An 11,755-nucleotide genomic window follows, 5' to 3' on the forward strand; every position below is an offset into this window, starting at 1 on the left:
ATTGACTACGCTCTTCCAATTGTGCTGTTATTCTCACTTAAGATGAAGGCTTACAGAACAAAATAGTTTCTCATTTAACAGTTACTACAAATGTTGTCCTATAACAATGGTTAACAATCTCACAACACATCAACACTATCCTTACTCAATTTTGGGTTCCCTATCACCAGCTTCCTTGTCCCCTTCTGCTTTCTGGCCCTTGTCACTGGACTCCTGTCCTCCCCTTTTTAAAAAAAAATTTTTTTATTGTGCTTTAGGTGAAAGTTTACAGAGCAAATTAGTTTCTCATTCAAAAATATACACAAATTGTTTTGTGACATTGGTTGCAATCTCCGCATTGTGTCACCACTCTCCCCCTTTCCCTTTCCACTGCGGGCTCCCTGGTTCTAGTCATCCAGTTTTCCCATCCCTTCCTGCCTTCTCATCTTTGTTTTTGGGCAGTAGTTGCTTATTTGGTATACTTGGTTGATCTAAGAAGCACATTCCTCACATGTATTATCATTTGTTTTATAGGCGTGTCTAATCCTTGGCTGAAAGGTGGACTTTGGGAGTGGCTTCAGATCTGAATTAGCAGGGTGTTTGGGGGCCATAGTCTCTCGGGGTTCCTCCAGTCCCTGTCAGACCAGTAAGGCTGGTCTTTCTTGTGAGTTTGATCTTTTGTTCTACATTTTTATCCTTCTCTGTCCAGGACCCTCTATTATAATCCAAGTGTGAAAAATGGCATGGAGGCAGAGTCTGACCTCCTCTAACTTCACCAGGGGGAGGGAGAATGAACGTCAGCAGCCCAAGACTGGTTCCTACAAGGCAGAGGTCAGACATGCTTCCTCTCTCCGTCATCTTTACCAATTCTGACACCAACTGTCCCTCCCAACAGCACTTTCTACTTCTCTACTGGGTTTGATAATTCATTGCAGTGGCCATACAGAACTCACAGACAATACTGATGATTGTGGGGTTTATTATGGAAGTAACCTTCAGGATATAGTTCTTCAATCAGGACACCCTCTTCCCAGCCGTGCACACAGGCATGCCTCTCCCTGGCCCTCGGCCTCTGTCCAAAGGCATTCAGCTTTCTTTCTCTCTGGGCCAAGAAGCCCACCATGCTGTCTCCTGCTTCTGGGTCTCTGCCAGTGCTTCTCTAGCTCGCTCGCTCTCTCTGTCTCCTGGTTTCAGGAGCTTCTCATCGTAGGGATCCCAGGTCCAAAGAATGCACAGGCTCCTGGCTGTTCTTCCTTGGTGGTGGTGGGATCTTCTCCCTTTCCTGCTTCTGGGGTGACTCATTTCAAGCCCAGCGGGATAACAAAACTGACCAATCCCTTTGGTGGGCCACAATTACTCTATCACACCGTCCCACCCGGTTACATTGGTAGGAGTTAACGAGACCATGGCAAGAAAGGCCATGCAAAAGTGATCCATTGCACTGCACCCAGTCACAGCAATCAGTACTAGTAGCCAGACACCATCTAGTTCTGGTCTCGAGGTCGTGTAGGCTGTGGTTCATATGGTCCTTTAGTCCTTTCAACTAATTGATCCTTTGAATCTTTAGTTTTCTTGACTCCCCTTTGCTCCAGACTAGAAGAGACTGATAGTTGTATCTTAGATGGCCACTCACAAGTTTTTAAAACCCCAGATGCTACCCAACAAAGTAGGATATAGAACATTGTCTTTAAGAACTATGTGGTAGCAATTGACGTAGATGGCCCTCAGCCAGGCCTGTCTTTTGAGGTGCCTCTGGATGGTCAGCATTTCAGTTAGCAGCCAAGTGCTTAACCATTGCACTACCAGGACTCCTTAAAAAAAGATGAATACGTAATAACATACGTTAAGAGAGAGCAGGTGGTAAGATGGGAATATCGAAGAGTTGCTGCTATGCTTGAAGGACAATGTGTTTCAAGAAAAACCCAAAAATCAGATTTGCTGATTGATCAAGTAAGAGAAAAACTGAAGTACAGGCATGTGAGTCTGGTGTGTTTGTCCCATTCAGACAGTATATATTTTTGTCTCTTTGAATTCTCTTTTTATGAAATGGTTTTCTCGACTCTGGAATATACTAGATTCTTCCTTCTCTGAAATCCCGTACCACTTTGTGCCCATAACATTGAAACTTGGTCCATAAAATACTTTATCTTTATTCATTGATGGCAGCTGAGCCATCTTGCTTCCCTGGATTGAAGGGCCTGTTTCTCATTCTTACTTGTGCTGTCTCTGGTCAAAATCTTTGTCAGGATTTTTACATCCAACTGGATTCTTGATGTCTGTACTACCTACCTAGTAACCATCTTAAAGTTTATGTTTCACAATGCATACTTGATTTTCTACACATTCTGAACTTCTCATCTAATTAGAAGAAGAGTCTACCTACCCAGTTGTTCAGACCATATAGTTAGCACAGTAATTGTTTATTCCTCACTTTCAGTGAAAATCCTTCCCCTCTATGCTCCCACCTTCATTCATTCAACACATCAGTTTGTGTTCATGCTGTCATCATTCTCTACATGGTACATAAACGCTGTATACTCTTCGATATAAGATATATTTCATACACACACATATTGAACCCATCATTTAACCTTGTCTTTTCTTTATGCAAAATATGTCCTGATTTTCTCCACCTCACAGCGTCTATCTCTATTGATCCTTCAAACTACATTTAACAATCTACAATTCCCTTCTTTCTTTCCTCATTTGTATATTTGGTTTTCTCTAACTCAAATTTAAATTCAGTGATAATAAGGAAGGTTTCTGTATTTTGAAAATACTACCAGCATAGTGCCTCATAGATGGGAGCCATTCATTAAATATTTGTGGAATGAATGAATGCAGCCCTCATCATTTTGAATCAGTTGTTCCCTCCACCTCTGTGGTCTGGTATTTCTCCAAGTTCTGTAGAGTGTGTTCTTCTAAACTCTGGTTTGCTGCTAACATGTCATGCTGTCATTAAAAACCCCTCCCTGCTTCTTCCTCTCACATTCATTCATTCAACATATCAGCTCATAATTTACTATGTCTGTGTGTTTTGTAATGTTCCATTTACACAGCAGCCAAATCTGTATAAATTGTCAATTACTTAACCTTATTTTACACTATCTGCTTTTATGTTTTAGTTTGTTTATATCATTGTGTTATTACCAATGTGGAAGAGACAAGTAACATTTATACATAAAGTTGTTTTCATACTGTTTTCACTAAAGAGCCACTTCACACCAGGGAAGTTTTAATTTCAAACAAGATTATGAAAGGATTCATTATTCTCTTCTTTTCCTAGAAACCTGTAGGGTTGATGATCATCTGCAAGGTCAGTTGGAAAATCAAGGAATGCTGAAGTATACTGAGCAACACCATGAACATAATGCATTGGGAAATATTGTTCATCATAGCGCAGTTCATTTTCCTTTCAGGCAAAATCATAATATGTTTGAGTTACATTTAAAAACTTTGAAATTAAATTTAAGTTCAGCCAACCAGAACAAAAGCTGTGAAATTAAGAACTCTGCTCAATTTAATGGAGGTAGGAAATCATTTCTACACGGTAATCATGAAAAATTTCATTCTGAAATTAAATTCCCTGTAAGTACAAAACTCATCAGCACTAAGTCCCAAGTAATTAAGCATCAGAGACTGTACAAAATAGAGAAAGCCCACATATGCAGTGAATGTGGGAAAGCCTTCATGAAGAAGTCTCAGCTCACTGATCATCAGAGAGTTCATACAGGAGAGAAACCGTATGGATGCAGTATGTGTGGGAAAGCATTCTCCAGAAAGTCCAGGCTCAATGAACATCAGAGAATTCATAAAAGAGAGAAATCCTATATATGCAGTGATTGTGGAAAAGTCTTCACCATAAAGAGTCGTCTGATTGAACATCAGCGAACTCATACTGGAGAGAAACCCTATGTGTGCAGTGAATGTGGAAAAGGTTTCCCTGGGAAGCGCAATCTCATCATACATCAGCGAACTCATACAGGAGAGAAATGCTATGTATGTAGTGAATGTGGAAAAGGCTTTACTGGGAAGAGCATGCTCATCATACATCAGCGAACTCATACTGGGGAGAAGCCCTACATATGCAGTGAATGTGGGAAAGGCTTCACCACAAAGCACTATGTCATCATACATCAGCGAAACCACACAGGGGAGAAACCCTATATATGCAATGATTGTGGAAAAGGCTTCACCATGAAGAGCCGTCTGAATGAACATCAGCGAATGCATACAGGAGAGAAACCTTATGTGTGCAACGAGTGTGGAAAAGGCTTTCCCAGGAAGAGCAATCTCATCATACATCAGCGAAATCATGGAGTTGAGAAATCTTATTTATGTAGTGAATGTGGAAAAGGCTTCACCGTGAAAAGCATGCTCATCATACATCAGCGAACTCATACTGGAGAGAAACCGTACATGTGTAGTGATTGTGGAAAAGGCTTCCCCTTGAAGAGTCGTCTGATTGTACATCAGCGAACTCATACTGGAGAGAAACCCTATAGATGCAGTGAATGTGGGAAAGGTTTCATTGTGAATAGTGGACTAATGTTACATCAGCGAACTCATACTGGAGAGAAACCGTACATATGCAAAGAATGTGGAAAAGGTTTTGCCTTCAAGAGCAATCTTAGTGTACATCAGCGAACTCATACTGGAGAGAAACCTTTCAAGTGTGGTCAATGTGGAAAAGGCTTCACCATGAAACGCTATCTCATCATACATCAGCAAACTCATACAGCAGAAAAAAACCATATATGCAGTGAATGTGGAAAAGGCTTTACCACAAAGAGTGAACTCATTGACCATCAACAAATTCATACTGGAGAGAAACCCTATGAATGCAAAGAATGTGGCAAGGGCTTCACTGTGAAAAGCCGTCTAATCGTACATCAACGAACTCATACAGGGGAGAAACCCTTTATCTGCAGTTCATGTGGAAAAGCCTTCTCTTCAAAGAGAAATCTCCTTGTACATCAGCAAACTCATAATGGAGGGAAACCCTAACAATGCAATGAATGTAGTAAAGCCTTCAGGAAGAAAATGTGACTTATGCAACATCAGAGATTTCACACTGGATAGACTTCCTTTGTATGCACTGAGTGTGGTTAATTTCCATCTCTTTTTCTATAAGCAGGACTGTGGTGATCTGTGCAGACTTTTGCCTTTGTTCTTTGAAGAACACAGCTTGAGAGGTTTTTCTCCTTAGGATTTACGTTTACCCTAGTTTTCTACCCCAGAGCGTTTGTTATTTTTGTCCAGGTTGATTGACACTTTCTGGGCAATCCGTAAACAACCTGATGGTTTAATACTTTTTGTCTGTCCTTTACAGCCTGCCCTGTGATTGGTATGCAGCTTGCAGGGATTGGTCAATAAACTATGCAAATGAAGTGACTATAGCCTACAGTGCGAAGGAAGTGACTGTGGCTTCTGAGATGGGATTGGTCAGGGGGTTGTGGCACTGGTGGGAGTGCCATACCTTGAAATTGATCAAACCAAAAACCTACTGCGGTAGAGTCGATTCTGACTCATAGCGACCCTATAGGACAGAGTAGAACTGCTCCACAGGGTTTCCAAGGAGTGGCTGGTGGATTCGAGGTGCTGACCTTTTGGTTAGTAGCCGTAGCTCTTAACCACTGCACCCAGAAATTTGCTTACATTTGCAGCCAGACACGAAGTTTTGGAAGGAAAGAAGCAAAAGAAGCAGCAGAAAGGAGAAAAGGCAAGAGAGAGAAGAAGCAGAGACAGCAGAGGTTAGGAACCTCCTAAAAGAGTTGTAACACGGGTGAAGGGCTGTAACAATAAAGACAGATGCCTGGGAGGGGCCCTGCAGCAGGGCCGGTGGCAACAGGCCCATAAAGGGCCCTGCAGTAGAGTCGGTGCTGACAGCAGAAACCTGATACTCAGAATACATCTAAGACAGCTGAACAAAACTACTATACTGGCTATTAGCTGGGCCAGTTAGCAAGGGAGAGGCCAAGGGAAGGCAGACCAAATGCAGAGAGGTCTGCAAGGCTGAGAAGGGGTATACATGGTCACGAGGAGGCCTGTCCTGAGGGGGCAGAGAAAAAGATTACACGGCTGAGAGGGGCCATGCTTGGCCAAGAAGAAGCCTGTCCTGAGGGGGCTGAGAGGAGGCCTTCACAATCTAGAGGAGACATGCATGGCAGAGAGAAGGTCCTGCTTTGCTTACACAGCTGAGAGAAGCTGAGAGAGCTGTCTTTCACTGAGGAAGGGTCTGGAGGGATATGCTGTCCACTTCAGGGGAGCCTTCCAGACTTTGCCTACAAGTTTCCTGATCCTGATCCTGAGTTATACCCTGTTGATCCTTGTAAAAATGGTGGCATCAGACTTGGCTAACTTCACAAGGGGGAGGAGAGAGAATCAAGATCGTCAGCTAAAGGCTGATTCCTATGAGGTGTAGGTTCAAACATACCTCCACCCTCCAAACATTTTACCAATTCTGACACCAGTCATTCTTCCCACGGCACTTTCTACTTCTATGCTGGCTTTGATAATTCATTGCAATGGCCAGACAGAACTCAAAGACCATACTCACAGTTATGGGGTTTATTAGGAAAGTAACAGGCTTAGCTCGGGGTCAGGACCAACAGGCTACAACTCAGGATCAGGAAGCACGTAGGCGAAGTCTGGATGGCTTACCAAAGTGGAGAGCACATCCCTCCCTTCTTCGGTGCAGGACAGCTCTCTCAGATGTTTTTGCACTTACAAGCAAGCAGGCCCGTCTCTCTGCCATTCACACATCCTGAGGACATGCCTCCTCTTGGCCCCTTCATGATGGGCTTCTCTTGGCCCTGCCATCTGTCGCCATCAACTCTGCCATTGGTTCCCTTCCAGGCCTGTTGCCATCTTCAGTGTTAGAGTTCTTGACCCATATTATAGCTCTTTTAGGAAGTTCCTTGCCTCCTGTCTCTCTGCTGCTTTCTTCCTTCTACTTCTTCCTGCTTCTTTCTGTCTCTAAAACCTCTGTGGGGTTGGCTGCTTATATCTACAACTGTTTGTCAGTTTCAAGTCAAGCCCCTGCAGCAGGCCCACAAACTGACCAATTCCCTCTGGTGGGCCACAGACACTTCATTTGCATAGTAGGTTACAGACACTTCACTTGTGTACTCTATTGACCAAACCCTGCAAGGTGCATACCAATCACCCAGCAGGCTGCAGCCCAGGATCAAACATAAAGTATCAAAACCAAGTTGTTTACAGCTTACCCAAGAAATGTCAATACCTGGACAAAAGTAACAAATCCTCTGGGGTAGAAAACTAGGGCAAAGGTAACTCCTTAGGGCTTGGGGGGAAGATCTCTCAAGCTGTTTTTACAAAGAACCAAGGCAAAAAGGCCACACAAAAGGAACTCATTTCACCATGCTTTTGTTGTTAGGTCCCGTTGAGTCAGTTCTGAGTCATAGCGACCCTACGTACAACAGAATGAAACACTGCCCAGCCCTGTGCCATCCTCATAATCATTGCTATGTATGAGTCCATTGTTGTAGCCACTGTGTCAGTCCATCTTATTCAGGGTCTTCCTCTTTTTTGCTGACCCTCATTTCACCATACCATGTCTTCTCTCCCTACACTGATTATAAATTCCTTGATAGTTTGGCATTAATTCAGTAGCCACTAATCACATGTGGCTATTTAAATGTAAATTAAGTTTAAAAATGTAGTTCCTCAGTGTTGCCAGTCACATTTCAAGAGCTCAACAACCAAATGTGGCCAGTGACTACTGTATTCTACAGTACAGATATAGAACATTTCCATCATGGCAGAACATTCTGTTGGACAGTGCTGGTTTATAGAAACTCACATTCCTCATGACATAGAAAAATAAATAAGTATATATTGGTTTGGAAGATGAAAGTGAATGGACTAAAGAGTCAGTATTTTTGTCACTGTAGGGAATGAGCCATTGAAAGACTTCTAAAAAATGGAATTGTTCAAAAGGTTTATCTGTATGTGTATATGTGTGTGATTAGAGAGACTCGATAATCTGAATATAAAAGGGTGAAAGCAGAAAAGGAAAAGGATCCCAAGAATAAGTAGAATAAAAAGGATGAGAACCTCAGTCTAAGATGGAGGAAAGAATAGTTGGAAGGAGGTAAAATCCCTTTGGTGTCTTGGAGAAGAACTCTCAAATGTATTTGCTCACAAGCCTATCACCTTAGAGAGTTGCCCTCATTTCAAAGATCCTGTCTCTTTTGTGCCATGCTGATTTAGGACATGTGCTTCTCTATGTTATTCCTTCTTACTGTCCTATAAGTGGGCTCTTGTCCTCGTCCCCTTGATCTAATAAAGATAATCATACTCTGCTTAGAATCCAATAAAGATAGCATATTCTTTGAGTCCTGCTTGTAGAAAAAGAAATGGAAATTAGCCATGCAGTGGCTGTGACAATTCCATCCCAAAGCCTGGATTATTGGATGATTCACTCCAACAAAGATTTGTAAGCACCTGAACTGTGCCAGACACTGTTGTAGACACTGCTTGACACTTCTGTAGTTTCAGAGGCCAACTGCTTACACTCTAGTGAGGGAGATGGATAGTAAAAGAGAATACTTCAGGTAGCAATTTGTGTTAAGAAGAACAGCATAGTAAGTGTATAGATAATTGTGCAGGAGCTATTTAGGTTAAAGTTTTCTGAGGCCTTTCTGTGAGGTGACATTTGAGTCAAGACCTAAATTGAGGGGAACCAGGCAGCACAATATTTCTAAGGAAAGAACATTATAGGATTGTTTCTAAGTAGACTGTGGGCTTCTTGTTTCAGGAGTCTGTGAGAAGCTTTAAAAAAAACAAATTCTTCAGTTAACTACCCACATCTGCTAAGCCAGAATCTCTGGGGTTGAGGCCCCAGATACTGCATTTATAACAAGGAGTTTCTGTTGCACACTACAATTTGAATAATTCTTTTGAAATATTTGAAGTCATGGAGTAAAATAATAGAGTAATGGACATACTCTTTGGTCTGAGGAGATAATGGGAGGGAGCAAGTCATAGGAATATATATGGGAGATGAATATTCCCAGGCAGTGGGAACATGTATAAAAATTCTGAGACAGGAACATAACTTGTCAGATTTCTAGTAATAACAAAGAAACCATTGTGGTTTGTATTGAGGTAGGGAGGCAGAGAGTGGTAGGACATGAGAGAGAGAGAAGGGCCAGATCATGCCGCCTTTTACAGGCTATCCTAATACTTGAGATTTTATTCTGTACTGCAGTCTAGTCATTAAATAATTGAGAACTTGTAGATATCTTGATTGATTTGTGATTTACAAGTATTACCCGGCCTGTGATATGGAGACCAGGTAGTACAGGCCAAGGACGCAAGCAGGGACAGGTGCAGTTATCTCGGGTGAGAGATTGGACCAGAGTAGAAATGATGGAGAGGGTGAGAATTGGTTGGAATTGAGATAATTTTTGAAGATGGAATTGACCTCCTGCGTTCACCTGGCTTATAGGACTTAATACTGAGTGGATTCTGAGAATTATAATGGCCTAGGGGTTGCACACAGTGCAAGCAAAGAGATTAATTTGGGATCAGGTGCCATGGGGAGAGTTCTGAAGGTTTCTAATTTCTTAGAGTAAGTGCGCCTTCTATCCTACGGCTCGGGAAGAGGAGAATATGAGCTAGGGAAGGGCTAGAAATGGGTAATAGGCTTGCAAATGGCTACCAAAAAGATGTTTAGTTCTCTGAGGTCATTTATTTATTTGGGTCATTTATTTTTGTACACAAATGTTTATAGGACTTCCATTTGCTATATCCAAAAATGCAAAACATTAACTGGTGAGTAATTAAACACATTTTGGTATGCTCCTAGAGTGGAATACAAAGCAACCAAAAGGAACAGAACTATTGATACATGCCACAATATGGATGAATTTCAAAACAATTACCAGCAGCTTCTTGGGAAAAAGACCTAGTGATCTGCTTCCATAAAGATTCCAGCCAAGAAAACACTATAGGGCAGTTCTACTCTGTTGCATGGAGTAGGATGGACTCATAAGCACCTAAAACAGTAACAACATGGTACGTGAAAAAAGCCAGCTAAAAAGAGTGCATGCTGTATGATTTCATTCATAAAATATGAACAATAGTGACAAAGTGGATCAGTGTCTGCCTAGGACATGGTGTCTTTTGTACTTGGGTGGGGTTAAGGGCATGGTGGGATTAAGCTAGAGAGTGCTCACAACAGTCCACTGTTTCTGTTCACGTTGTAATCGCCCCATTCCCCATACCATTTCAGTTCTCCCAAACCCTATTGGTCTTCCAAAGGTTCTTCCATCTCTAGAGTACTCTGAACGCCTCCAAAGAGCTTTTTTTCTGCTGCACGGACACAGGACTTCCTGTAAGATGTCTGCACCCATGATGCTCCAGGCTAACAGCAAAAATACTTTACAGTATAGTGCCAACGATTTTGTCTAGCCTAAATTTTAATATGGTCTCTAAAAGTTTTCACAATTAGTACAGTGATTGAGCTGTCCAGAAGTTATTTCAGTTTTTTCCAACCAAGCTAAGACATCATAGATGTAATGGGTGCTGAAAAGAAAATAGTTGCCGAGAAGATGACTGTCTTAGGCCGGGTCCTCTAGAGAAGCAAAACCAGTAAAGTGTATATAATCCTGTTGCCAGCGAGTTGATTCCAACTCATAGCAATCTTACAGGACCAAATAGAGCTGCCCCACAGAGTTTCCAAGGAGTGGCTGGTGGATGCAAACTGCTGACCTTTTGGTTAGCAGACGAGTTCTTAACCACTACACCACCAGGGCTCCAAAGTGTATGTATGGAGCCCTAGTGGTGCAGTGGGTAAGAGCTATGGCTGCTAAGCAAAAGGTCAGCAGTTCAAATCCACCAGCTGCTCCTTGGAAACCCTATTGGGTAGTTCTACTCTGTCCTATTGGGTCACTATGAGTCAAAATCGACTTTACGGCAACGGGTTTTTTGTTTCTATATACACACATATGCATATATAGAGAGATTTATCGCAAGGCTTGTGGTTGTAGAGGCTGGCAAGTCCCATGTGTGAGGGTGTCAGTCTGGAGGCTTCTGACTCACACAGCTGCAGGTGCAGAAGAACCAAAAATCAGCAGCTAAGATGGCAGGCTTCAGAGACTAACGAATCCCAAGATCAGCAGGCAATACGGCAAGCCACTAGCTCAAGTCCCAAGAAGCAGAGGTCAGATGATGATGAGCCGGAGGCAGGATCCAGAACAAGCAACCATTGCCAGAACGTCTGTACATATATTCATGCAGTCTGTACCCACAAGGAAACTCCCTTTTCAACTGATTAGCTGCTCACATCAGATCACAAAATAGAGGATGACTACATCATTACATAACTGCCAAATTATATAATTACATAACTGCCAAACTAAATCTTAACTGCCTAACCACTGAAAATCATGGCCCAGCCAAGTTGACACACAACCTTAACCATCACAGTCTACCCCTTGTCATCTTGGCAGCTGTACACATCTCCTTAAACCATAATCTCTAAATAAAGACAATTATAAAGTCAAATTTGCACCTAACATGATACAACTAACATACGTACAACTGAAAACACACTAGCCCCATTTACGTCTTATATTTTTTAAGTGATGGGATAAGGGAGGGAAAAAAATATATACATAAAGAAGAAAACAATTACAGTCCTCGTTTCTGCAACTGGTCATGTGGTCATAATCGATATTTAGAACTACCTTCTTCCACCACACATTCCATATTGCCTTTACCCTCAGAAAGCACCTCAACTGGTTGT

General features: G+C 42.1%; 1 protein-coding gene across 1 annotated transcript in view; it reads left to right on the forward strand.

Moving 5' to 3' along the window:
* LOC105756014 (zinc finger protein 432) overlaps positions 1–7,207 on the forward strand; it is a 20,482-nt gene extending 13,275 nt beyond the window's left edge. The window contains 2 exon segments of the mRNA XM_012557114.2: positions 3,266–4,852; positions 4,855–7,207. Coding sequence (XP_012412568.2) covers positions 3,266–4,852; positions 4,855–4,970 — 1,703 coding nt within the window. The 3' untranslated portion in view covers positions 4,971–7,207.
* The last annotated feature ends 4,548 nt before the right edge of the window (positions 7,208–11,755 follow it).

The sequence above is a fragment of the Trichechus manatus genome, unplaced genomic scaffold (assembly GCF_000243295.1).
Source record: "Trichechus manatus latirostris isolate Lorelei unplaced genomic scaffold, TriManLat1.0 scaffold00087, whole genome shotgun sequence".
NCBI lineage: Eukaryota > Metazoa > Chordata > Mammalia > Sirenia > Trichechidae > Trichechus > Trichechus manatus.